General features: G+C 59.1%; 1 protein-coding gene across 10 annotated transcripts in view; it reads left to right on the top strand.

Annotated features, from left to right (window-relative positions):
- The window catches only part of HDAC7 (histone deacetylase 7), an 88,911-nt gene that overhangs the window by 55,509 nt on the left and 6,322 nt on the right, over positions 1-27,080 (top strand). For 4 of the 10 annotated variants that reach the window (XM_075737884.1, XM_075737886.1, XM_075737881.1 and 1 more), the window contains exons 2-13: positions 16,484-16,680; positions 18,362-18,452; positions 20,496-20,607; positions 21,099-21,214; positions 21,382-21,504; positions 21,993-22,102; positions 22,530-22,646; positions 22,850-23,048; positions 24,179-24,387; positions 24,698-24,907; positions 25,694-25,919; positions 26,391-26,524. In XM_075737884.1, coding sequence (XP_075593999.1) covers positions 16,484-16,680; positions 18,362-18,452; positions 20,496-20,607; positions 21,099-21,214; positions 21,382-21,504; positions 21,993-22,102; positions 22,530-22,646; positions 22,850-23,048; positions 24,179-24,387; positions 24,698-24,907; positions 25,694-25,919; positions 26,391-26,524 — 1,844 coding nt within the window. Of the gene's footprint in view, positions 1-7,609; positions 7,917-9,612; positions 9,699-10,022; positions 10,372-11,342; positions 11,743-16,483; positions 16,681-18,361; positions 18,453-20,495; positions 20,608-21,098; positions 21,215-21,381; positions 21,505-21,992; positions 22,103-22,529; positions 22,647-22,849; positions 23,049-24,178; positions 24,388-24,697; positions 24,908-25,693; positions 25,920-26,390; positions 26,525-27,080 lie in introns of those variants that run through there. The other 6 variants (XM_075737885.1, XM_075737882.1, XM_075737887.1 and 3 more) reach the window with 6 other exon arrangements.

The following is a 27,080-nucleotide window of genomic DNA, read 5'->3' as shown; positions in this document are numbered from 1 at the left end:
GGGAGCCGCTGGAAGGACAGGCATCCCCTTGCCGATGGTTTTTGGGTTTCTTTCTTTTTTTTTTCTCTCCTAGGGCTGCTTTTGCAGAAGCCAGGGTTCCTGCCTGGAGCTGGAAGTGACCCAACACATTCCTCTCATCTCCCGTGTGATTTTCTGAGAAATGAAATTGGATCTAGAGCCCGGTCCCAGCTGGGTGGGAGCGGTCCAGTTGTGTTAACAGAAACGCTCATGGAAAGGCCGAGCTTACGTAGAAATCTTCCCTTTCCAAGAATGAGGTTCAGGCTGCGGCCCCCCTCCCTCCGGAGTCAGCAGGGATGATGGACGGGAGCGGGGAAGGGGGGATGGAGCAGCTCAGCAGGTCTCCTGCCGCCGGGGTCACCGGTGGCGTTTCCCGTTAGGGGGAAGCGTGCAAATTGCTTTTGCAAAAGGAGCGTGCAAGCTGCTTTTACTGGGTGGCAACTAGGGATGGCGTATCCGGCTGCCTGCAGCTCCCCGCTCTGCGGAGCCCCTCTCCCCGTGCCGTAGGGACGGCGTTACCCGCTGTCCTGCGGCAACGCTTCGGTTAGAGCTGGAAAGCGTTAAGGACGGTGACAAAGACCGCTCCCAAATTGGATCACGCTTGCTTTCCCATCTGCGAGTGCAGCACCAGGGCAGCGTGTTCTTCGGTGGGAGTGTCGTGCGAGCCGGTGCGCCCTTCTCGGAGGCCAGCGCAGGCAGGCGGCTTGCGGCAGATGCGTAAAAGCCTGAAAAAAACCCCAGGGAAGCGAGGAGAGGAGGGGGAAGGCAAGTTTACCACTGGTGTTTAATGCCGCAGTGCGTCGATATAACGAATACTCTTAAGGATGTTGCGCTAACTTTCCAAATTATTTGCTCCAGAAATAGCGCTTTCCTATGTGTCTGTGTTAGAATAAGTCTCTGTTGCATAGATTTTGTAGCAGCGAGGATGTAATCTTTCTATATTTGCTTGCAGAACAATAACACTGACGCTTTCTATTTTTAACGCATCAGCGGGGCAAAAATGCACTTGGGAATTTTCAGGGAGCAGAGCAGCTCTGCTCGTCGCGCTGCCTTCGTGTCCGGGCTTCGGGAGCGACGCCAGCAGCTCGGCAAGAAGCGCGGGCTGTAAATATGCCTGGCCCCCCTTTTCGGCAGGTAAAGGGAGACCAGGCTGCACAGAACTTGTCTCCCTGTTCCTGTGGCTCAGCGGAGTCCGGGCTCGCGGAGCTGGGTGGTGGTGGGGAGGAGCAGGGATGCGTGGCGTCGTCCATCCTTCCCTTCCTCCTGTTTCCCTCCCTGCCGTGGCCCTTCGAGGCTGCGGTGGGGAGCGCTGAAGGGTTTGGGGCTCCGACTGTGGGGCTGACTCTGTGATGCTCGTTTGGGTGGTGCCAGTCCTGAAATCACAGCTCAGGTCCTGAGAGCATCTCAAGCCTTTTTTTATATATATATATATATGTAAAAAAGGTGTGAAATAAAACCTGGCTTTCATATATATATATTTATTTTTTTTACTTTTTTAAAAAAGGCTTTCATATATATATATATTTATTTTTTTTACTTTTTTAAAAAAGGCTTTCATATATATATATTTACTTTTTTTTCTTTTTAAGATAAAACCAGTTTCTGTCACCACCTTGAGCGTGAAGAAGGGCTGCAAGCGATAACCTGCAAAGCCCTCCGAAACGGGAGGTGAATAACAAAACTGGCACCAGCTTGAATCGCAATCCCAGATTTGGGGACTGATTCATAACTTTGAATGGTTCTGCCCTGGGCAGATCCTTCGGCCACCCTCCTCTGCCCCAGCTGCCCTCGGCAGCCGTCCCCTGGCAGGACGGGCTTGCGTTGGTCCTCGCAGGGTTTTCTGGCTGCTGACGTGCGCGCTGGAGGAGCCTGAAGACGTGCACCTCCCATTTGGAGCAGAAAATAGGAATTTAGGGTGGAACTCACTCCCTGGGGGCTTTGTTTCGCCCGTCGGGCTGGGTCCAGAGAAAGTGTCTTCTGCTGTCTTTGTTTTTTGGGGTTTTTTGGGGTTTTTTTGGTTTGTGTTTTTTTTTTTCCCCCCTGCAGTGGAAAATCCCACCGGTCTCAGGAGTGGATTTTATCATGGTGTTCGCGCCTGTTGCAAAGACTCTGGTTTCCAGCCCCTCGGTGGGACCACGCACAGGGATCGCCACGTTTGCACGGCGGCTGGTGGCTGCCAGCGGATTTCGGATTAAATCCGAGACCTGGACGTTGTGCCGGGGGATCCCGGGTGAAGGTGGAGTCTGTGCCTGCGGCCGCCCCTCCTAGACGGGGCAGCAGGTTTGCATTTTGGGGCTGGTCCTTTGGGGCAAAGAGGCAATTTTGGTTTTGTCGTCCGGGGCGAGCAGCTACGCGGGGCTCGGCCCTCGGCTGGGACAATGGCAGGAAGCCGGGAGCCACGCGCAGCTCCTTGCCGCTGGCCAGGCACCGTATCCTCGCAGAGCCGAGGCTGCCTCCGCCGCTGCTCCTCCCTTGCTATTTCCATCGCATTGTCCGGAGGAGAGGAAGGATGTTTCCAGCCTTCTTCCTTTTTGCCTCAAAGGGATGTGGGGCGGGCGGGGAGGGGAGAGGATTTTTTTTGCTGGCACTTGTGCAATAAGCACAATTACAGCTCTTCGAAGCGCTTTCCCGTTCCGCCCAGGTCAAGGGGCCTGAGACGTCCCCGAGGTCTCCCCTGCTCCGCGGCGGAGATGCGTCTCGCCCCGTGTCCCCGTCGGCAGCCAGTGGGCTCAGGCACGGGCTCCTGTGCAAGGTGGGGGCTCGGAGCTCGGTCGGGGCAGATGCTTCCGCAACGTGGCCTTTAGCAGTCCAGGCATGGCCGGACTCGAGGTGCTCAGCAGTGCCGGGGACGATGCTGCCGTCTCCGCATCCCTTATTCCCGGGTGAGGCTGTCGTGAGGTTGCTGGTGCCCAAAGTAAGGTATTTTGAGAAGGCAAGGTGGGATCCTAATATTATAAACGCCCTAAGCGCCACGTCGGGGTGGGGATGTATGCGTGGAGGTGCGGTGGTGGGGCTGCGGGGGGTGGGAGGATAACCCACGCGCAGTCCCCAACCCCTTGGGGGTGGTTTCAGGTGCCTCCAAAAGCGTTAGAAGAGGTGTGCGGTGAGGAAAGGGAATGGGCAAGGTCACCTCTTGCTTTATGATGGAGAAATATGGCTGTGAAAGGGGGTTCTGGCTTGTTTTGGGGACGCTTTTAGTTCTTCGTCTTGTGGACAGGGTTCTGATGATGACAAAGAAACGCTGCAAAATCCTTCCTGTGTTTTTGCACAGCTCCGTGGCCAGGCAAAGTCAAGGCTCCTCGCTGCGCCGGAGGAGGCCGGGCTCCCACGTGCCAGGAAGTGAAAGCAGAATTAATTAAAATGGGAAATGATCTTAATTTGCTCTGGCTAAATCCCTTTAGCTATGAACCCCAAACGTTTGAAGCAAAGATCTTGGTCAGAGTGCGACCACACCTCGCCCATCGTTCAGAGGAGAAATCATCCATGACACATCTCTGAGGGGTTGACTGTATGGGAGGGTTTTACCAGTTTTACTGGGGTGATTGTCGCTTCCTGGTAGCAGCCAAACTGGGAAAAGCCCATCTCGTACTGAACTGGATCCCAGCTCAGCTGGGATCACCTCAGGACGGCCAGAAGAGTCCAAATTCAAACCTCACGTGTGCTGGTGTTGAGTCTGCCCTGGGACAGCCCCAGGACTTAGCGGCACTGCTGATTTTTTCCATAGGGGAGCAGAAAGCTTTAAGGATCCCTTTTGGCTTTTTTTTTTTTTTTTTTTCCCCTTGTCCCAAAGTGGATCGGGACGCAGCGTGGCTGTTCTGGCCTCCTCCAACAGCATCCGCCGTGCATGGTACCCGTCACGTGCCGTTCTCGGGGCCGCCCTCCTTACCCCGTTTTGGAGCCGTCGAACATTTCTGACAAAGCCCAGGGTCGAGGCCAGCCTGCAATAACCTGCCAGGAATACCGGGAGCTCCCGGATTTCGCTGCTGACAGGAGGTGTCCGGCAGTGCCAGGGTGATGCAGCAATTACTTGGCGGCCGTCGGAGCCAGCTCTTTGCGTTAACGAAAAATGCGAATGATCTGCAGGCTTGTGAAAGTATTGTTCATCCCCCCTGCCCGGGGGGGAGGTCGGGGTAACGACCTCGCCTGCGTGTCCTTGGCGGTTTTAAGCCTTCCTGATGCTTCGGCCACGAGCGTCCCGTTGGGTGCGTTGGCGTTGGCCGCGCTGCGGTGGGGTGCGGCGAGCGAGGAGGGGGTGCGTGGAAGCAGGAGGAGATGCGCAGTTCAGTTGTCTCCTTCCTCCTCCGCGGTTTTGTAGTTCTAGGGAGGCTCAGAGCGTGGAGAACGCAGCAGAATAACAATTCTAATTTCTAAGAGCTTAGAAACGATGCTGGAGGAGCTGATGCAATAAAATATCACTGTAGGCTGGGCCAGAAGATTTTCCCTATTTTTTTTTTTTTTTTTTTTAAACTATGAGCAAGCTGGGGTATAAGCTTCATTATGGTCTAGCTTATTACACGTTCCCGTTTGCAAAGCAGAGAGGGTCTTGCGTTCGTCTCCGGCAGCAGCCAGAGAGTTGGAGCGGACACGCGTGGGAGCAGGAGGAGGGCTGGCATCGCGGACCGGCCACTGCTCCCCCCGCGGCTTTTGCTTCCCCGACAAAAACCTCGCCGTTTCCACCTGCTGCTGCGTGGAGCCTGGGTGCCAGCCACCTGCCCGAGCCCACGCAAAGCCTCCCTGTTTATTTTGTCTAAAAGCAATATCCCCCAAAGCAGGGGGGTATGTGTGTGTGTGTGTGTGGGGCGGGGGGGGGGGAATACCCACTCTGGCTTAATTGCATGTAATGAGTCTGATGGGGCTGGCTGCCAGCAAGCCGAGGGCTTTGCCAAGGTTCGTACTTGCCCGTGAGAACTGCAAGGGTGTGGTGTGCGGCCGCGCCTGGCTTTGCAACCGCTGGGAGAAAAGATCTGAGAGCTCCCGCCGCCCTTCGCCGCAGTCGTCGTGCCGCTCGCCCGATGCCGTCAGCCCAACCCGCGTCGCGGGACTCGGCTCTACGGGCGCGTTGACCCCCGAGGTCTCGGAGGAACGCGATGACATCTCTAGGTGAGCGTGCCGAGCGGGTGGGAAATATTCCTTGTGGATGTTGCAGGGGGCCTTATAAAGGTGCGTTTGTATTAGATGCACCTTGAGCATCCTTTTGTCCGGAGCTGGGTCCGGTTCAGCTCCACAACGTGCACCCAACCAGGCGGCCGTGGCTTGTTTGATCGTAAAGTGAGTTTTGGGGTCCTGGGCGGGGACGTGGTTTTGCTGAGTTGACGCCAGGTCTGATCCTGAGAGGTGCTGAGGGCTCAGATCCCCACACGTGCACCGATTCCTCAGTGTCTGGGGTTAACGCCGCTGCGCCAGGCTCGCTGGGGGTTGGTTTATTTGTTTATTTTCCTTCCCCCCCCCCATGCCCGAGCAGCTCAGCGGCAGGATTAACCCTGCTTTCTGGGTTAAACACCCCGGGCAGTGTTGCTACATGAGTGCGGAGCTCACACACCCCACCGCACCCTCCGTCCCCGCCAGGCGCTCCGGGTGCCTCGGGGCACCCGCGTTCTGCAGCCGTCAGCTGGGAGCCGGCCTGCGTCCTCCTCCGAGGTTTCTCCCTGCCGTCTGCCGTTTGCTCTTGCTTTTCCCCTGGCAGGCTCCGGCTACGCGTAGGACACCGGGTCCCCCTTGCATTTCTTCACCCCCAGCTCTCCCGGAGACCCAGAAATCCCGTCTGATGACTTGGCTGTGCCGTTTCTCGTAGCTTTTCCAGCCCTGGTGGCGTTCCCTGGCTTCAGTGTTGTGGATCTCTTCCCAGCATCTCCCCCAGCTGCTTGCACGCCCCAGATTTACCCCCAGGGTGGCCGTCACCGTTGTCCCCGTGGTGTGGCAGAAGGGCTTGTTGGATCCGGGCACGTTTCAGCCCCTTCTGCATTAAGGATTTGACGCCTGCGCCTTGCCCAGCTACGCGGACGCCAACTTTGAGCCAAAGTCCGTGCTTTCCCAACTTCTTCGTGAGCACCCAGGTATGGGAGGCAGTGCCAGACAGCCCCACAGCGAAGGATACCAGAAGCGTATTTGTGCAGGAAACTGAAAACGCTGCGGCTTCCTTCCTCTGACATAAATAGCTCTTGCCCTAAAACCCGAGTCTCTGCTCTACGTGCTGGTGATCTCCAGCTCTGGCCGGAGGGGATGCTGAGATGGGGCGAGCGGTGGTCGGGGACCACCATGTGCGGAGCTCTCCCAAGTGTCTCCTTGCTAAAACACCTCACGGTCGGCACCGGAGCAAGGCTCGGGGCGAGCTCCGGTTGTGCCCTTGCTGAAGGAGGCCGGGCAGTCTGTAGAGCTGCGCAGGGAGTTTCTTTCGTTTGTGCCCCTTTCCCCGGGTTGCATCTTCTTCCCGGAGAGCTGGGGCTGCTGGTGTTTCTCCCAACTCCTTCTTCTCTGCCTTGTATTGGGCCCAAGTTTTTTGGTTTTTTGTTTTTTTTTTTTTTAATTTATTTTATTTTCATGACCGAATCTGCCTTCCAGCCCAGCCTTGGACCTCGGCCAGCCTCGGCCAAAGGGATTTCCTTCTCTGCAGTACACAGAGAGGCTCCAATTAATGGGCAAGTCCCCTTGAGTAGTCACTTGCTGAGAGTGGGTATTGTGGGAGTCCAGACTTTTTGTCTCAGCACTTCCAGATCAAGGAAGACACGGCTTTGGAGCCCTGAGCTCTTCCCTGGGGGCTTATGAGTCAAGCCGGGCTCTTGCCGTGTTGCACGCAGCAATTAAAAAAAAAAAAATAAATAAACGTAGGCTGAGCTGTAGCGCTGGTGAACAGCAGCCCCTGCACAGCGGTGACCCTTGGCAGGCGATGCGAGGCGAAGCAGGTTGGAGGTTTGAGCCGAGCGGACGGAGGTTTTGCTCCGTGCCGTGCCCACCGGGTGCTCAGCGCAGCGACAGGATGCTCCCGACAGCGGTTTCACGCGTGCAGGGGTTGACAGCAGCGAGGACCCCCCCCCCCCCCCCGGCCCCGCGAGGGCCCCCGGATGAGCTGCAGCAGCGCAGGGCAGAGGTGCTGATGAGCCCGTCAGCGTGCTGTCCAAACCGGTTGGGAACGCTCTCCTCCGCTTATGCAAACGGCTGGTAATTGAGGAGAGGTTCGTATAATCGTTTGATCTCTCCTCTGCTTCCCTTGGCACGGAGGCCGCATCCTCTCGTGCTGATGTAATCAAAACCGGCGCGGGAAGAGGAGGCATCCTGCACCGAGAGGGTGCTCGCTCGCTTCCCGGGAACGCTTGGCTGCGTCCGCAGGGCTGCCGCGCGGCTCGGCTCTGTTGGCATCTACCTGCTTGGAGAAGAGAGACCCGGAGGAGCTTATCTTGCCAGATAAAGAAGATCTGTGTTGGCTGTAGGGAGGGAGATGGTGCTGAGGCTCTAGGCTGGACTGTTCCCTCTTGTCAGAAGCCTGGTCGAGGGAGAAGATGGAGCCGTTGGACGACACCGGGCTGCTCCAGGGTACTTGTTCGCCTGGAGCTGCTGCCTGTCACCCACATTTGTCTTTGCCTGCGGGCCTCGGCAGTATTTAAGCTTTCAGGAGCAGGCTGCAAACCCTCGCTGCTTCTCTGGCTGCTCTTGCCGTGTCCGCAAGGAGAGGACATGGGCGGTGAGGATGCGTAGCAGCCCTCGGTGGGCTGTTTGCAGGGCTGGCAGGGCGGGAGGAGCGGTGGAGCTCGGCGTCGGCCCGCTGCGGGCAATGGCTTCGGCAGAGGACCGGGATTAACGGTGCTGCCTCTCCGTCGCGTGACTCGGGAGAGCACGGTGTGCGGGACCACGTCGGCCCGCCGCTGGCGGCTCTCGAGCAGACCCCGTCGGGGCCATGCGACCAGGTGAGGGGGGTCGGAGGGGAAGGGATCCAACGGGGTGGGCTGCACCGTGGGGGATGTTTTCTGTCTGGGAGGGGAGGACTTTTCCTGAATCTTGGGAGTTTCCGTAAGCAGAAGCTGCCTACGCTGTTCTGGGGAGCACGAGGTGCTGCCAGGCAACCTTGGCTTTCCTTCAAGAGAGCCCTTTGGTGATGAACCTCCCTCCGTTTCGGAGGAAGTGGCAGTTGTTGCGAGGTTTCCTGGGGATACCTTGCACTCCTCCGCGCAGCATCCTCCCCCGAGGGCCTCGTGCTGCTATTTGGGATGGGGTTTACAGCCGGTGGGGGTGGGAGGATGCAACTGCTGGCAGGAAATGACTGCCAGAGGTTTCCAGCTGTGCCAGAGCCACGGTGGGGATGGAGCCCAGTTGCTGTCCCTCCGGTCCCGTGTCCCGGCTGCGGTTGCAGGAGATGAGCTCTTCGGTCCCACCTTGTGCTGCCCATGCGCAAGCTGCGTGGCGTAGGGACCCGATCCTTCTGCAAAGCAACCGGTAAAAACACTATTTATTTACTTGCTCGCTTTAGACGCGTGCAAGCGCACCTGTACCCGCCTGCGTAGGCACGGCTGATGGTGCCGTATAGCGGGGTGGGACCGAGGAAGAGCCGGCAGAGGCAGGGATGCCTTACGTTGGGATCGTCAGCAGCTATTTGTGAAACCGCAGCCGCTGCGTCGCCTGCCTGTGGCCTGATTCGATCCTGCCCGTGCCCAGCTCAGGGTCCGCCTGTCCCTGCGACTGAATGATCTCAAATTTAGACTCGAAATCTGTCGCCGGGTTTTGCCGTGTGGGTTTTGCCTCTGCACGTTCGTGGTTGGATGCTTTGAAGGCTTGAAAAACCTCGTCCCTGGGAGAGGGGCGGCAGCCCCTGGCACGTTTGCAAGTTGCTCCAGCTCCTCTGGGTGCTGTGTGAGTGCGAGGGAAGTTGTTTGCTGGTTTAAGGACCATCTGCAGTGAAGTTTTGGGTCCGGTGTTAAGGTTCAGGACTTGGGGGTAATTTAGTGTGACGCTGGGTTACCTTGGGATCCTCTTGACCAGCTTTACCCTGCGGGAAAAACGCTTTCAAGGCCCATCACGAACACGTGGATTTGAGAGCGCGTGGAAAAGCTGCTTGGAAACAGGCACCTAAACTCACCGACGTGGATCTGTTCGCCCCACCGACCGCATCCGTGGGGCAGCCCAGGGCCCACACGTGGACCAGGACCAGCGAGGAGGGGACTCGCTGCTCGGGGAGAGCCCAGGCACCCGTATTGCCACTGCGGATGCAGCCGGACCGCTTCCATCAATGTTTTATTTAGTCCTGAAGAGTTCACTGTACCTCTTCCTTTGGCAGGGGATTCCTGCCTTCTGCTCTATACGGATGCTGCAGGAACGTATAGCGTAGTCCCGTATCGCTGGTGAACCCGAACGGGAGCACCGATATTGGGGTGCGGGTTGAAACACAGAGCATTAAAAATAGGGGCGGATGCAGGTAGAAAGCTTTTTTGTTTTTGTTTTGTTTTTCGTTTGTTCTGTGTTCCTGTAGTGCAGGCTGGCCCCCGGTGCACCGTGAGATTTTTGGGTCCCGGAGTCATGAGTTTCAAAATGTAACTGCGCACATTTGTGGGGAGAAAATTCCAGGGAGGGCCATTAAATGTCTGACTCAAAGGTCACGAGCCGCAAATAACCAGCGAGAGTAATCAGGGGAAGTATCTCGCCCTGATCCGCTTCCCGAGGCCTGATGTGGATCTCGTTTACAGGCTGGAACAGAGGTTTTTCCTGATTTATGTGCTTGAAATACCTAAATAACGTGCTTTGCTCACAGGTGCGCGCGCGTAGTCAGGGTGGTTTCAGGTGTGATGCTTTTAATCCTGGTTCACGACTTTGGTTGTGGAAAGGGGTTTGTGATGTACGTGCGACTTTGCCAAACTTTAATCGTAATCTGTCTTGCTTTTTTTTTTTTTTTTGCAAGAATCAGAGTAGAAAAATACGATTTTACCCTTTTGGAAAAAGTCTTGGGGGCTTTTCATAGAGAAGCATCAGCTTCTTCTTGTTTTGGAGCAGGAATTTGCTGTCTGGTAGGGAGGAGAGGGTTCCACCCACATCTGGCCAATTCATAAAGCCCTTGAAACTCCCAGTTAACATGCTCCATAAAGAGTTATCAGAATTTGGCAACCGACCGCTCCAAACATTACATCTTCCCTGAGCATCATCTGTTCTCTTATGGCTCATGCGGGACGCCGCCGCGTACAGCCTCTCCGCTCGGGGACGGCGGCGGCGACGCAGGGCTTTCCCCGGAGCTGCCTTCCCCGGAGCTGCGCGGCAGCTCCCCTGCGTTCCCCCGGCAGCCGCCCGGCGAGGCGAGGAAGAAGGAAAATGCCCCAAACGTTCAGATTTCGCGGGATCCTGCGAGGAAGGCCCTCGGGAACGTGCGAGCGGATGGAGGTAGGGGGAGCAGAGGGGCGCGTGGAGCTCTGGTTTGGGGTCCCCGCTATCCCCCCCCGAGAGCTGCAAGACCCGACGGCAGTGCCTGTGTCCTTGCCTCTGCCGTAGCTGGGCGGAGATCCCCGGGTGATGCTGGCTTTGTAGTTTTTTTTGCTCGCCTTCGAGGGGAGCACAGTGTTTGGTCCTGAAATTAAACCCAGCATCTTGGTGCGTACACCCCGGGGGCCAGGGTGAGGTTATGCGAGGTACCCCGACTCTGGGATTTCCTATTTCTCCAGTCTTGGCTCTGTGATCTTAATGTTATTTCAACATAGTCCTTTTCGTGTGGTTTCTTATTTAAGTGTTTTTAATTTGAACAAATTCCCTCCAGCTAATTTTTGTTACTTGTGCATAGCTCTGGAGAAGACCTTTTCCTTTTATTAGAGAGGAATGTTTTTAATCACACGCATTCTTCAACCCGGCTGAACTCTGAACCTTTCACAGCTAATCAGCATAAGATGGGAAACGGTTTTCAAAAAAAAAACCAAAAAAAAAAATCCCCACCCCAAACCTGCCTTTAACTGCCGCTCAGCCTCAGACAAAGCTCTTCGCCGTGTGCGATCGCCTCGTGGGCAGCGCTGGCACACGGCACGGCCGCACCGCGCCGCAAAACCCGGCAGCCTGCCTTCACGGCAGGCACGGCTGAAGGCAGGGATGCACGGAAAGGCGTAGCTCTGATGCGACTGGTTTGCTCCTTAACAATCTGCCTGCCCTGGTTTGTTTTGCTTCTTGCTTTATTTTCCCTCTTATATAAGTGCAGCTCTTTGCTGACGGCTGATTTTGCCTCTTAAAAAAAAAACAAACCCAAAAAAACAAACCAGGAAATGCCAAAGCAAAGATTTCTGCGCTGCTTTTTTGGGGAGGGTGTCTGTCTGTCTGGGAGCAGCAGCGTGACCAGTGATTTTTTTTTTTCCCCTTTGGTGGGGGGGAGGCAGCGACACAAGCACCGGATTACCGCCGCCAGCCTGGGAAACTCGCTGCCGCCAGATTTTACCCTGGCCAAAAGCTTTGCAGGAGCCCGAGCGGTGCCTGACTGTTTGTTTGCAAAACGGGGAGCCCGTCTCGGTCCGCACCGCTCGCTCCGTGTCTCTCCCCACCTCGCCGGCGAACGCTTCGGCCGTTTTCCCTGCGCTGTGCCGCGCTGGCGGCCTGGAAAATGCTGGTAACCCGTGGCGGGTTGGTGAGCACAGAGCTTGCATTCATGCCGGTACCGCCGAAGGCTTTCCCAGGGCACACCGGGGAGAAACTCCGCGCTGAAGCTCCTCTTGCTGTGTTGCAATCTCCCCTTCCCGCGGAGGAAGGGTGGAGCTGCAGCGGCTGCTACCTGCCCAGGTGCGGAACGGTTTGTGCAATGGGCCGGGCAGCCGCGGGCAGTCGCCTCTGCGTGCCGGGACCGCGGCGCGGTTTGCCTCGGCTTCCTCCCGGCGCGCTGGTGTAGCGGCGTGTTTTCCTCCCGGTGACCTGGCTGCGCGAGGTGACCCAGAAAAACAACGGCTTGGTGCCACCGCCACGTGATGACGTCCCTGGTGCTTCTGCTTTACTGCGGGGCCACGTGCTGCGAGCGGGGACAAGGCAGCGAGCGATTCCACCCCCCCCCCCAGCTCCGTCACCCCCCGGGAGAGGGGCTTGACGCTGCCTTGCTTTGCACCCCAAATATCTCCTGGGTTGTTCGAGCCGAGCGGATGAGCTTTGCAATTAATGGTTATTCAGCGGCAGCGGGGAGGAGAGGGAGGAGGCGTCGCGTCTTTGCAAGGAGGCCGAGTTTTGCCGTGGTTTAATGGCAGGGTCATTGGCAAAGCCGTTTGCCCTGCGAGCGCTGTCCCGGTCCCACCGCGCTGCTGCTGGGGATGTGGTGGGTGCTGAGCCCCTGCCAGCCCCGGCACTCGTGTGAAGACAAGCTTGCCACCAGCGCCGGCCTTCCCATGCGAATGTTCTTGCGAACTAAAAATAATTCGCAAAAATGTTGGCAGCTGGATGTCCAGCCTGGGAGAGGAGCCTGTTCCAGAAACCTTCTGCTTCTTCTGTGGGTGGGTGCTCCCACTTCGCTTCTCCCTGCTCCGGCACTCAGCCCCGCTCCTGGCCGTGCGGGCGAGGAGGGAAGGATGATGGATTTGGCCCCTGAGGAATGCTGCACCAGGTCAGCAGAGCATCCCCATCCCAGCTCGTGCATCCCGATCCCAGCCCCTCCGTGGCCGCATCCTGGTGCTGGTGGCTTACGAGGGTTCATTAGGAACCAGCAGGACCCGGGCTGGGATGGGGAAAGGGACAGACACCCCCCCACCCCCACCCCAGGAGCCATCGTGGGGCTGTGCTTTTGGCCTTCTTCGGGCGAGGGGAAGAGGAGGAGCTGCTCGCCTGGCTTCCTGCCCCCTGAATCATGTGTGAGCATCAGAGGCTGCCGGGGAGGGGAGTTGTTTACTGTAACTCTTGGCGGAGGTCCCGGCATGAAACCCCAAATGAATTCAAGCTGCAGCAGGAGGTCACGGCTGAAACAAATGGCTCCCAGGGCAGAGGAAGGGCTTTGCAAAAGGGTCCTGAGCTGCTGGAGCCCAGGCTGGAGCAGGAGGGATACGGAGCATCCCCGGGGAGCTGCCACGTGCAGGTGCCGTGGGGCCGGAGGGGTCCCAGCGTCGGGGCAGCAGCTGAGGCTCCTGCCCAGGGACTGGACTGCGCTCCCAGCACTGCTGCTCCCGGCCGGTCCTCGTCCCTCGCCGCCCTGGCAGTCGGTGCGTAAAGCGTCGTGTTTCTAAGCTCTGGAAAACCGCCCCGAGTTTTGCGGCTTCAACCCGCGCTGGCCGGGTGCAAAGCTGTAACGTCGGCTTTGCGCAGGCTGGGACGCCCGTGTCGCCCTGGGGCGCTTCGGGCCAGTCCGTGCTCCCACGGTGCCTTGTTTCCATCCCATCCTCCCTCCCTTCCACCTCCTGAATGGCCCCCGTTTTGCCAAAGCATCCCGGCGTAGCGGGGTGCTCCCTGCGCCCTCCGTGTGCGGAGCCGGGGTGGGGGTGGGGGCTGTGGCGGGAGGAGGGTCTGCGCAGCCTCTGCCGGCGGCCGTTCTCCCTGGCTCCGGTGCCTCTTGGCCGTGGGGATGCTCGACAGCCTTTTTCCTGGCTCTGGGCAAGCGATGAGGAGTTGTTTTTCTGGCTGCTGGCCGCTGGCCTGCCCGTCCTCCCTCTCCCCCAGCACACGCGTTCCCTCCCACTTCTCCTCTTCCGCTGCTTCGGAGTTTGTTTTTAAAAAGACTAAAACAAATGAGGTAGAGAGATTCCCAGAGACCCCGCCAGCGCCTTCCCTCTCGGCTCCGTGCCGCCGTCCGTGACTCCCCCTCCATCCCCGGAGGTCCCCTCCTGCGCCTGTGGTTGCCCCCGAGACCTTCTCGCCCCTTTTTGCCCCGGGGAGGTGCTGGAGAGGCAGCATCGGGCCTGAGGATGCTGCCGATGGGGAGGTGAGAACAAGACCGCTGCTGCTGAGCTTTGGCTGGTGAGAGCTTCCCCGTGAGCTTTTTTAGCATCACAAGGAGAGGAAGGCTGTGACCACTCTTCTCTGGATGTCATCGGCTCCGAGGATGGAGGCTGTGGCTTGGTGGGCTCGTCCCTTCCTCTTCAAACCCATACTTTCCCCTCTGAACGATGCTTCTGCGTGTAAGCAGCCCTTCTCGGTGTCTCAAAGCTGAGCCCGGCGGCTGTGGTTCCCCCGGCAGCTCCTGCCCCTTCGTGCTGTGCGGCAGGACGGTGACATTTGGCCGGAGGGGATGGCTGAGCTTCAGCGAGTCCCTGCGGATCGACAGCATCACGCGGCGGGGATTTGGCCGGGCTGGGAGCTGTCTGAAGTCCCCGTTTCCCATCCTGAGATTTGCTCGTTACAGTCTGTCCTTGTCTGGCTGCCAGCAGCCCGGCACACGGGGGGTAGCACTACGCACGCCGTGCCGCTGCCTCCCTCCAGCCTTCCTCTTGCCGAGCATCCCCGAGGGGCTTGGCCAGCTCCCATCCCTCTGGCATCCTCCTCCTCCTCCTCCTCCTCGCTGGGAGGTGGGAACGCACGTGAGATGAGAAGCAGGAGGCGACAGCCCGGCTTATCGCTTGCGTCCTTCAAAATCACTGATGTTTAGCAAGAGCCGAGGCCCTTTGGGGATTGCTGAAGCTGGGAGGTTTCTGGAGCAGCGGGCAGGTACGGCCTCCCAGGGGGCTGGTGCTGGCACCGTGCTGCAAGGAGACGGGACCAAGCGCTGTAGCCTCTTGGGTAGCGCTGGGATGAATTGTCAGCCCCATGGAGGACGTCAGCCTTTTTTTGGGAGCCCTGGCTCCCTGCAGGTGTTGAAGGACACGGAGAGAAAAGACTTGGGGTCTCCTTGCTTAGGGTAACTTCACTTGGACCCTTGTTCGCTCCTAAAAATGCAGCTGAAGCGTGCTCGTGTGCTTTAGCCGTGCCTGGCCCTCAAAGGGGGATGTGGGGCTCATCCTGCCCATCTTGTGGCATCGCACCGTGTCCGGCACCGAGGCCGCAGCGATAACGGGGCAGAGGAGCTCAGTGGCTGTCAGGCTGCGGCTGTTAATCTTCCTCAATCTCCGTATCACGCTGGTTACGGTGGGGCAGGCAGGGTGTAGCAATTAAAGCCAATTAGCCAGAGACAAATTAAATCCCAGGCAGTTATCAGCAAGATGGAGAGAGAACGGGGTAAACCTGCCACGGTGTTTCCTGGGAACATCGCATCCTTCTCCGACATGGGCTGAGGGCAGGGACGTTTCTGTCCTGGAGAGATGAGCTGGTGCAGAGAAGCGTTTGCCCTCGACCAGAAGGAATTTTCCTGCCTGGGCCACGCAGGAAAGTCAGAGCTGGCCCCGTTTCAGCAGGACCGTGCACCCCAGCGCCTGCACGGATGTGCACCTGCAGTTATTAACAGTCCCTGTGCCCTCCTTGGGTGAGCACATTCGTGCTCCTTCCCCTTGCGGGGAGGTGCGGGCCAGGGCAGGAGTTTGCTGGGTTTCCCCCTGGAAGAGCTGAGTAAATGCTGCACCACGGGGCAGGAGCCTGCAGAGATTTCTCCCGCAATATTGCAGTCATCAGCACAGCTCCCTGCTGCCGTTGAGGCTGAGGTTTGAACAGCGCAGGGTGTGGTTCTCTGCTTATAAAACAACATTTGCGTTTGGGTTTGGTTTGGTTTTTTTGTTTTTTTTTATTTGTAACTGCTTTTGGAAAACTATTAGCTCTCAGGCTGCAGCGGCCTCGGCCCTGCGTCCTGCAAGAGCATCCCCCTTGCAGTGTCTTTTTGTGCTGAATTTCCTGCCCGTGCCTGTTTTCGGCTTCCCCCGTGCTGCAACGCCCGTGGCAAAGCACGAAGCTGCAGCGTGCCGCGGCTGCTTGTGCCCGGCTGCGTTCGGTTTGTGGGACGCCACGGGCCCATCGAAGCTGTCCCGAGCGTCCTTCGGTCGCTGTCGCGCTCGCTCATCCCCTTTCTGCCTGCGCCTGCCGGCTCCCTGCCTGCTCGCTGCGTTGTTTGGAGCATCCCTCTGCGGAGCTGCGGGAGGAGCACCCGCAGCTGCGGGCATCCCATGCCCGGGTGACTTTTCTGCAGCTTTGTCTTCTGTTTCTTGCAGCTGGAGGCGACCAGTTCTGCTCTGCACTGGCCCGTGGCACGTGCAGGATAAATTAAGCAAAGCTTTAGGAGCTGGGCGGTGAAAATCCCCTGCTGCAGTGGGTGCTCCGCCGCTCTGTGTAATTGGGACTATTTTAGGTTTTCCCATGAGGACGGGGGATTCACTGCGTGGGGAGGCTGCGCGTCCAGGCAGGGCAGGAGCTGCTTAAGTTTGCAAAGCAATTCTCAGCCGTGGTGTTAGGGGGAGATGCCTGCAGCACGTGGAGACTCTCCAAAGGTGTATAATTTACAGGATTTTTTGCCCAGGGGGCTTTTGCAGGTGCACGACAAGCCCTTCTCTATGGCAGGGCACGTTCCTCGCAGTGCCCTCCTGTGCATCGGGATATACCCGGGCTCCATCCTGATGCTTTCCCTACCTACCTACCTACCAGGATGGTCTGAGCCAGACGGGACTAAGCTGTGCCCTGCTTTGTGTCTCGACAGCTGCTGTGAACCCGTGCACCTCCCCACGGGTGCCCCAGACCGTCCCCATGGACCTGCGGATCGGGCAGCGTGTCGTCAAGCCCGGCTCTGACACCACCTTGCTGGCCCTGAAGCACACGCAGCAGCTGCAGCACCAGCTCTTCCTCGCCAGCCTCCACCAGCAGCAAGTGGAGCAGCTCGCCCACCAGCACGTGAGGGTACGGGCACCCTGGGGTGCAGGGGCCAGGGGGGACGACCCGCACCCGTTTTCGGTAGCGGCTGGGTGAGGTCTGGGCACTTGGAAGAATTAGTTTTGCCCCCAAAGCACGTAGCTCATGGTGCCGTGAGTGTCTGCCAGCGGTGCCCTGCGTCGGGGCTGCCTTTGCCCGAGCTCCCGTCTCTGGCAGGGATTAAGAGGAAGAGGCTGGAAATCCCAATGCCAAAATAACCTTCCCGGGTGAATTCCTTCTTTCCCCTGAGCTGGAGAGTCTATAGTGCTTTTGAGCCAGCCCGGAGACCTCTCTGATGCAAGGAGGCCGGTTAGGGAGTCAGGTGGGGGGGTTTCGTGTCTTACTTTCGGGCCAAATCTCCATCCTGCCAAGGCCAGCGGGAGGGCTGGGGCCTCCTGGGATGTGCGAAGCGGGGAAATGTTTTCAGCCGCATACCATGTGTGCTGAGCGAGGAGCCAGAGCGACTGGACAGGATGCCTGGTGTCTGTGATCTGCCACTCCGCTTGGCCACCGCTGTTTGTGTGCCCTGGAGGCACGGCTTACTTACTTTACAAGCTAATTTGCTTTTCTGGGAAGCCTTCACTGAAATTCTCTAGTGTCACCCGGAATAGCACCCCTGCCCTGCGCGGCCTCTGCTGCCAGACTTGCGCTGTCACAGAACTACAGCGAGATTTAGCTCGGATGGTTCCTCTAGAGACCACCGCTGAGAGCAGGGCCAGCTTCAGAGGTAGGGCAGGTTGTGGAGGAGGAGGAGGACCACGTCCAGGCGAGTTGGGGCCGTCTCTGAGCGCAGACATCACCCCCCGCCCGTCCCAGTCGCAGGGGCAGCACCGTGCTCACGGCGGGAATCCACTCGCTACGTCCGATTGGGATTTCCCTCCTGGCACGTCCGTCCCGTTGCTGCTCATCCGTTTGCTGTGCTCCTCGGAGGAGCCTGGCTCCAGCTGCTCCCTTTGGGTGGTGGAAGATGCGGTTGTACCCCCTCGCCTCCGGACTAAACAAGCCCAGCCTCATCCGCTCCTCTCACGTCCCACGTGCTCTGCCCCACTCTCAGGGGCTGGCACGGGCTCACTGGTCCCAGTAACCTTGTCTGGAAGCTCTGGAGGAATCACACTGAGGTTTTTTTTTGAGCCCGAGTATCAGCTTGGTCCACACAAGGAGAGTTTGAGATGCTGCTGCTGCTGCCACGACTGTTGGGTCCGTAGAGGCATTTGTGCTTTCCGACCTCCCTGTGAGATGGGATCATCTCCGAAAACCTCAGTTCTGGAAAACACCAAGATCCAAACTTTTGAGACTTGTATAATAGGTTTTTAATTTTTTCCTTTTCTTAGTCAACTATGATTTTTATTTTTTGTTGTATTACAACATGCCTTAGCTACAGATATGTCAAAACACCACGGAAGGCAGCAAGTTGAAACAGACTGGTTTGAATTTTACAATGTCCCTGGGGAGAGCGTCTCTGGAGACAAAGATGCGTCCGGTTTGCTGTGATGAAACAACTTACCATGTTCTTGTCAGCCAGGGCTGCCCGTCACGTTTCCAAAAATGACAGAACAGACGGTTTCAGACATGCTCCATCACCGTGTCGTCGTGCCTTGGGCTTGGGGAGGGGGCAAGGGGGGCTTTGGTCTGCGTTAGGCGAGGTGCTGATGCGACTCTCCTCTCGTAGGTGACCATGGAGTCCCCGCACCGTGAAGCCGAGCCTGGGCAACAGGAACAGGAGCTGCGGCAGATCCTCAACAAGGACAAGAGCAAACGAAGTAAGAGCTTCTGTGCGTCTGCCAGCACGTGGCACCGGGCGCCGCATCGCTGCCCGAGGAGCCGCGTCCCCGAAACCAGGACACCCGCCTCACAGAGGGAGTGGGATGAGAGTGGCTTTTAGAAGGGGGCTCAGCAGGCGGGTCTGCCCTTCTCCAGACCGAGCTCTGCCTTCTCTCTGTCTAAAGGCGTGTGATGGCATCCACGCCACTGAGCATCTGTCCTGTGCCTCAAACTGAGCCCTGCTCCGTGCCTGCCCGGGGCCAAGGGAACAGCTTCGTGTCCGCGGGGAAGTCGGGTCCTTCTGAGCAGCGATGCCAGCATGCTGCGCTCAGCAGCTGGCAAGAGATTTATTTGGCCCTGGCCTGGCTGGCGTTTGTCCTTCGTGTCCTTCCTAGCGATGCCAACCAGGCGGTCGCAGTAGATCTCCCCGCTAACGTTGCGTCGTGCCCTACGGCCGCTGCAGCGGTGCTCCCCGAGCTGACCGTGCTTGTGACTGTCCAGGGCAGGGCACGAAAATTTGCCTTTTGAACTTGCACCCGTGGCAGTGGGGAGAGGTTAGTGGGTGCCCCCGCTCTGGGCAGAAAGGTTTGCAAACCCTGTCCGGCTGCGATCTCCCTGCGCCATCTAGTGCCAGTCGCTGCTGGGAGCTTGCTCTGAGATGTGCAGAGCTCTCTTCGTCACGACGCAAAGATGCAGCTGCAGCGTGCATGGGATGCGCTGCGCCCGGAACGGTGTCCGTGAGCCTACCATCCACCTGCCCCTCCAGTCTGAGCTCTCTCGGGGTGCCGATATATTTATTCCCTTGACTGCCACGCGGCTGTGGAGCACAGGCTGCTCTGCTGCGGTTCACAGGGTCGATGGGTCTGATTGCGATGCTGTAAACGCAGCGCGTGCCCTTTCCGTGCCGTTCCTGAGCAAACAGCTCCTACGAACGCAGTCGGCTCGGCGTGGCTGAGCGTGAGAGCTTATGCTCAGCCCCTTTGTGCAATCTGGGGAGGTAATCATACAAATTAATTAACGAACTTGTGCTCGGAGGTGCCGAACACTGGTGCGGAAGTGTGGAGCATCCCCATTGTAACCACAGAACGTCCCTGCTGGAACGGGCGGATGGGGATATGGCCTGGCAGGGGTGGGAGCATGGGAACGGGCCCTTGTCCAAGGTGGGGATCTGCTCACGGCAGCCGGGGGCTGGCGATTGCAGCACCCTGCCGCAGTCAGACCTCTGCCTGGGGGTGTTTCACCACCGCGGTGGAGCCAGGTGTTGAACGTGGGTCGGTGCTGTTTGTTCGCCAGCGGGTTGTGGTAAGTCTCGTGCTCTTCTGGAAGAGTGCAGCTCCACCAAGAGCTTCAGGAGCCTCAAAGTTATCCCCTGAACTGTTTGGAGGTGCTTTCTTTTTCTTGCTCGCTCTCATGCAAGCTGTCCCTGTTTGGGGGCAGAGTGTGGCTGCTGGGGGAGCTGAGGTGCGGGCCGAGCAGAGCTGTACGCCATCAGCTGGAAATTATCGTCAGCCTCTAACACCGACTCAAAGAGCCTCGGGGCACAGTGTCTCTGGAGAGGGATCCCATGCACCCATGGGAGTTTTGTCCCTGCTGTACGAGCCACGTTGTGCTTTCGTGCTTTATTCTGTGGGTGTCAGCTTATACCTGCTCTCTCTGGCTCGGATGAAGCAGGCAGATCTGCAGCTGAGACTCACCTCTGGCCGTGCTCTCCCTCTCGCCTAACGCTCAGCGAGGCGCATGCAGAAAAGATCAGGCTCCTGAGATGACGTGGGAGAGCTGAGGTGGGACAAGGATGCTTCCCTGACCGGCCGGGAAACTCCGGTTGCCCCAGCTGGCCTTTCTCTCCCTGAGCCAACCTTGACCTGAGAACTGCACCAAGCATCTCCGCGGGGTTTTCTCAGTGTCCGTGTGCTTGTAGGGGGTCTTCAGCCATCCTGGCGTTACTCGTGGAGCCGTGGGGCTGCACTTGTGTCTACAGGGATCATTTAAGGTGCTTTGTGTTGGCTCTCAACCCTGTGTGGTCACTGCTGGTCTTCCTGCAGGTGCTGTGGCCAGCACGGTGGTGAAGCAGAAGCTGGCCGAGGTCATCCTGAAGAAGCAACAAGCAGCTTTGGAGAGGACCAGTAACCCCAACCCTTCAGCCATGCCATACAGGTAAAACAAGGGCACCCTCTGGCCTGCCCCAAGCAGGACATCTGCTCAGGACCCAGAAAAGCTGGCTGTTTATCTTGGGCAAGATCTTGCTGTTATCTTCTGCTTCCTGGTCTTTAGAGATACTGTTTAGTGAACGTCTGTTGGGGTGAGGTGGCTTGGTTTGTGTTAAGTGCTTGCAGGAGGTGAATGAAGCTCCCAGGCTGGTTTCCCTGACCTTGTTGGGCTTTGGTGGCTTGTCCCACTCCTGACCCACAAAAGTACTGTCAGGCTTCTTGTCTTTTGTCCCAAAACAAGGCAAAACCAGGAGCTGGATCCCTTCTGTGGGTGCTTGTGGTAGTGGACAGGTTGTCCACTGGCCCCTGGCAGAAGAGCTAGGACGCGCCCAGGAAAGGCAATGCCCCGTGGGCCACCCTTGCGCTGGAGGGCGTTGCGTGGGTGGCACATGGGTGCCAGCTGGCAAAGGTCTCTAACAAGGTGGCTTCTCTTCGTAGGTCTCTGGAGCCTCTGGATCCTGAGGGCCCTTCCCCTCCTGTGCTCAGCACCTTCCTGCCCCCCGTCCCCAGCACTTCTCTTGACCCCCCAGAGCATTTTCCGCTGCGGAAGACAGGTAAGGCCTCGAAGATAATGCCACCTCCCTCCCGCCACGATACCCTCGCAGCCCACTTGCAGGGGACAGCTGGAGCCGAGAAGTGGGGTGTCCTGGCCCCACAAAGCCAGTCCAGCTTCGCCCCCATCAGCAGCGGGGCCGGGACTAACTGCCTTGTCTGCCCGCAGCATCTGAGCCCAACCTGAAGGTGCGTTGCAAGCCCAGGAAGTGCCTTGACCGACGCAAGAACCCCCTGACGCGGAAGGAGAGCGCTCCCCCCTCGCTGAAGAGGCGGCCGCCCGAGGCCATCGGTGAGGCTTTGCCTGGATGGCGATACCTCGGGCGTTTGGAGAGACCTTGGGGCCAGGCTGGAGCAGCCACAGTCTGCCCGGGATCCTGCGCGACGTCTACCTGGAGATCGTGTCTCCGGGGCTCGGCACGTTATCGGTGGCCTCCTCGGGGCGCAGCCCACGGAGGGAGCTCTCCGCCGTGACGGTGCAGGGGTGGATGAGCCAGGAAAGGATGTTGCTGCAGCTGTACCCTGGGCCCAGGGATGGACCTGCAAGGCTGGAAGGGCCCAAGGCCCTGAGCAAACGCGGCTGGCCGGGATTCCTCACCGTGGTGCGGTGCCTCCCACGCTGGCAGGGCAGCTCCGTCTCCACTCCAGGGAGATTTGGCCCTAGGAGGGCGGTGGGCAGCTGTTGGAGGGAGGGAGGGCTACGAAGGGCTGGGGCAGGGGCTGCGCAGCCCTTCTCTGGGTGCCTGTGCCCATCACCCCCCACTTCTCTTCCTTATGCAGACTCCTCCCCGAGCAGTAGCAGCACCCCCGTGTCCGGCTGCAGCTCTCCCAACGACAGCCTCCCCGCCGAGCATGGAGCCCTCCCCGCCGCCTCCGGCATGGCCCACGAGGTGAGATCCGACGGCCTGGCAGCCAGAGGCCTCGTGGGGTCGGGGCTGGGTGCCCCGATCTCCCGCTCCCATCCTAGGCTCAGGTGAAGGTAGCATCCCCCCGCCCTGCCCAGGGACCCCCACCCTGGACCCCGCTGCCCAGGAACTGCTCTTAGCCCTGCTCTCCCTGCACGGTGGGATCTTCTGCCCGGCCCAGCGCTGCTCCTGACGCACTGCTTTCCTTTGCAGCGTGCGCTTCTTGTCTCCTAGTCTATGTGCTGTGCCCACGGATCCCTGATGCCCCTCGCCCTGGCCCCAGGCGTTCCCCCGGGCAGCTGGGGCTCAGCCACCCTCTCTGCTGCCTGGCCCCCCACCCGACCTGCTTGTCCCACCACGCTGAGCTCCGCCGCTGCCAGAGCAGGAGACTAATGAATTGTGTTTGGTGCAGACGCCCCTGGCCCAGCGCCTGATGATGCAGGAGAGCTCACTGGCCCAGTTTGCCCTGCAGAGCGCAGCCTCCCTTCCGGCCATCACACTGGGATTGCCGGCTACCAGTAGCGCCAGGGTAGGTAGCCAGGTTGTAGGTAGCCCCAGAACTGGGCAGAGGGTCCCCGTGGGGCAGGGGAAGCCTTTTCCTTTGGGCCTGGTGTTCCTGGGGTAATGCCAGGCGTGCGCTGGCTCCACGTACTCCCGGGCATTGCCCGTGGGCACGGTGAGGATGTGCCGTCGCCTCCCCGTTGCTAACCCCGTCCTCCTCCTTCTCTGCAGGGAGAGGCAGATCGCCGCCCCCTCTCCGGCCTGGCACACCGGGTGCCCGTGCTGAACGGACCTGTCCTCGCGGGCACACACTCGCCCATGTTCATACCAGCTGGCTTGGAGCAGCACGAGGCTGGGAGCCCCTTATCCCCTCGGCTCCAGCCCGTCATCATCCTCGAGCCCTCGGTCACCCACACTCCGCTGGTGGCAGGTAAGTGTTGAGCTCGGCGACAGGCACTGAGGCCGTGTCGGTGCTGGTAGGGCTCAGCGTGGAGCTCCGCTCGGGCAGGCGAGCTTTTTGGGTGCTGGGAAAGCCCAGTGGCCTTGATTTTTCCCTTACTCTTCTGTGAGCTGGGGCCGAGGGAACGGAAGGTGTTGACCCTGGTTCTGGCTAGCCAGCAAGCACGTCCTTGCCATGGATGAAACCAGAATTCTTCACACACTACAGCCTTGACAATGCAGAGAGAGCCATAGCTTTGACTCTTACAGAATCATAGAATCTTAAGGTTGGAAAAGACCTCTAAGATCATCAAGTCCAACCGTCAACCCAACACCACCGTGTCTACTAAACCATGTCCCGAAAGTGCCACATCTGCCCGTTTTTTGAACACCTCCAAGGATGGTGACTCCACCACCTCTCTGGGCAGCCTGTTCCAATGCCTGACCACTCTTTCGGTGAAGACATTTTTCCTAATATCTCCAGGGGAGATTTAGATTAATCTTTTCCCTCCAGCTGCCCCTTGCCCTGGCCAAGCTGGGCTGGTGTGGAGCCGTTCACCTTTCCTGCAGCCCAAAAGGCCCCCTCCAAGGGGTCTCTCTTGCTTCTTCCTAGGCTCTCGTGCCAGCAGATTTCACTACAGACCCTGCGTTGAGCAGGGCAGCTCAGACCTCTTGGCTGTACCTCTAGCTGCCTTATTGCCCCTAGCCCCTCCAGGCAGTCCGCTCCGACTGCAGCAGCCGGACAACTGGCTCCTTTGTGCTGGTTCCTGGCTCCATCTCTCCCTGCCCTATCGTACCTGCAGTGAAGGAAGCTTCTTCCGTTGAAGCTGAGGGGGGCCCGAGGTGATTGAGGTCAGCCAGATCCTGTCCCCAGACCCCTGTGGGCTGTGCCATGCCAAGGTGATGGGGACAGGAGGAGGGGAGCTGTGAAGATACAACCCATCCGTCCTCACCTACCAGATACTGGGCTCCAGGGCTGGGTCACTGTCATTTTTAGGGCTGTCTGGTGACAGGCTGCATGGGTACAGACAGCACTGCTGCTTGCCATGCCCAGCTCTGCAGGGTGTCACGCCTGCCCAGCGGACAATGCCACCCCTCACCTCTCCTTTGTCTCCCTTGCAGTGCCAGGTCTGGGAACGGTCCCCTTCTCCTTCACCCCCTCGCTCATCTCTGCAGAGCGCCTGTCGCTCCCCGGCCACCATAAACCGCTGGGCAGGACCCGCTCGGAGCCCCTGCCCCAGAACCCCAAGGCCATCCAGCAGCAACTGGTGTACCAGCAGCATCACACCCAGTTCCTGGAGAGGCTCAAGCAGCAGACGCATCTGGGCAAGGTAAGTCGTGGAGGTCCAGCCTGGGCGTGCAGGAGGCAGTGGGAGACAGATGCTAGAAGGGTGCAAGATGGCATCCCTTCCTGCTGGGCAGCGAGCACCAGATGTCCAGGGCCAAACCCGAGGCAGGCATGCGAGATGCTGCCTTGCCCCGACTCGTAGCAGCAAGCTGAGGGTACCTGCTCAGCTTCCTTGGCTCCCACATCCATCGTGCTCCTGCCCTGAGATGCCCTGCCACCCACCGTGACCTCCTTGGCCCGGGCTGTCCCCTGCCTGAGCTCTCGGTGCTCATTTGTGACTCCTCTGGCCGCAGCGCATGGCTAAATCCAGCGAGAAGCCCCGTCTGCGCCAGATCCCCTCCTCGGAGGACATGGAGGCCGAGGGGACGCTCCCGGAGGCCGGGGCTGAGAGCAGCGACCCGGCAAGGGCACGCTTGGAGCCCACACGGCCGGGGAGCAGCGTGAAGGAGCCCGAGAGGACGCAGAAGATGCTGCAGTCTCAGGAGGAGCTTGTCCTACAGCAGGTACGCGAGGGCTGGCAGGGACGGGAGAGCTCCGGGGAGGGGTCTGGGCTGCCGACCTGAATCAGCACTTTCCCCGCTGGGCACGAGGAGCCCGTGGGGAAAAGGGACGATGGCTTCACTGGCTGTCTCAAGCTGCACGGAGCCCTTGGGGTGGTTTGAAGCCTTCATAACAAGCTCAGGAGTGGGCTGGAAGAGGTGGAGTTCCTAGCCTCGTCCCTCTCTCCAGTTGTGGCTTAATTGCTTTGAGCATTAGTCCTGTGCAGGCAGCGTGCAGAGATCCCTGCCCCGCGCTTTGGAGCAAACGCTTCCTCCCTTGGCGTCTCCCATTTGAGGCTTTGCACAAACCCAGCAAAGCTGGTGGCATCCTGAGCCCGGGAAGATTCAGATCAGACCTTGAAAGCCACCTCTGAAAAAGGGTGCTGTGTGGGTAAGGACACTCCTAGGACAGGGACGAGAGCTGTAGCCACCCCTGGTGTCAGCATCGTCCGCAGATGGATCGCTGGGCATCGTCCCCAGAGTGCGGGGCATCGTCCCCGGATCGCTGCACCTTGCCGCAGGGTTGCCCAGCACTGCGGGGCTGAGCCAGCAGAGAGCAGCAGATGCTGCGTGATGTGTCCCAGCTCCTGCAAACCGGCTCCGGGCCCCCCAGCGTGGAGGGGGCTGTTGCATCCAGACACTGGGAGGGTGCCCAGTGCAGAGCTTCCTTCCCTGGCCCGGGTGATGTTCCCCTTGCTGCCCTGGTGCCTTGCTCCGGCTGCCCTGCTCACCGCCGTCTCTCTCCATCAGGCCTATCTCTGGGATTCCTACCAGCGCGGGCAGCAGCAGCTCCTCAAGCGGCAGCCCTTGGCCGACTCCCCCATGGTCCCCACCATCCATGCAGGCCACAGGCCCCTCTCCAGGGCCCAGTCGTCTCCTGCCACCGCGACCGTCTCCCTCCCTGCCCAGGACACAGCCTCCAAGACTCTCTCCCTGCCTGTGCAGGAGCAGCCCGCCAAGCCGCACTTCACAACAGGTACGGGGCTGTCACAGCGGGAGCAGAGCTGGGGCTGGGGACGAGAGCTGGAAGGGAGGTGGGGATGCCCAGGAGCAGCTTAGCATCCGTCCCGGTCACTCCCAGACTCATAAATGCTTGGGGGTGCTCTGGCTGGATGCTAAAAGGGTGGAGTAAGCCATGAGTGGCCCCTTCTCCTTATCTAAGGTGGCTTTTCCAAGCAGGACTTGTTTATCTGGCCCCTTGACTGCCATCCTGGTCCAGCGATGCTGGCAAGGTTCAGCTCTCTTGCAGATCCAAGGCAGGATTTGCTTCAAGCACGTTGGGACAGAGGCTCCCATGGTTTGAGGGAAGCATTTCTGTCAAACCAAATAGTTACGGGCGTTGAGGGTCTCGGCCAGCCCCTGAAAAGGAGCTGAAGTGGCGTCAGCACCATCGAGGCCTGGGCATCCAGTCCAGTCTCGGGACAGCAGCTCTCCCTGTGCGTTGCAGGACTGGTTTACGACTCGGTGATGCTCAAACACCAATGTTCCTGCGGCGACAACAGCAACCACCCAGAGCACGCGGGCAGGATCCAGAGCATCTGGTCCCGTCTGCAGGAGAGAGGGCTGCGCAGCCAGTGCGAGGTGAGCGCGAGCGGCGGCGGGGAGCCCGACGCCTGTCCGGGAGAGGGATGCTGGTACAAGCCGATCTCATGCTAATGGTGTTGATAGGGCATCCTGCTCCCACCTCCATCCCTTTTGCTCCCGGATCTTCTCAGCCTGTTCCCACCGTTAGCCAGGCAACAAAGACCTCGGGAGAGGGCTTGGACTTGTCTGTGGCTGGCAGTGCCGGGTCAGAGCACGCTGGTCTGACCATCCCCGGCTTCGGAAGGTGGAAAATGGGCGCAGGGAGAGGTGTGCTCCCTACTGAAACAGGGTGTTTTGCCAACTCTGGGAACATCAGCAGCGTCAGCTCCTGTCTGTTAGAAGCCTTGCCTTGGTCTGGCTGGGCTGACCGGTCCACACAGGGCTCTGCAGTTGTCGGAAGGTGGTGCTGGCATTTCTTGCCTGATCCCTGCCTGATCCCTGCCTGCAGATGAGCGGGGTTGCTCTCTTTCAAATCCAAGGCGAGAAGCGCCGTGCTCAGCCTTGCAGCCGCCGTCCCGACTGCGGTGATGCGAGGTGCGGCCGTACTCGGACA

The sequence above is a fragment of the Balearica regulorum genome, chromosome 29 (genome assembly GCF_011004875.1).
Source record: "Balearica regulorum gibbericeps isolate bBalReg1 chromosome 29, bBalReg1.pri, whole genome shotgun sequence".
NCBI classification, from domain to species: domain Eukaryota; kingdom Metazoa; phylum Chordata; class Aves; order Gruiformes; family Gruidae; genus Balearica; species Balearica regulorum.
Note: the sequence above shows the minus strand (reverse complement) of the source record. Positions and strands in the feature narration are given on the sequence as shown.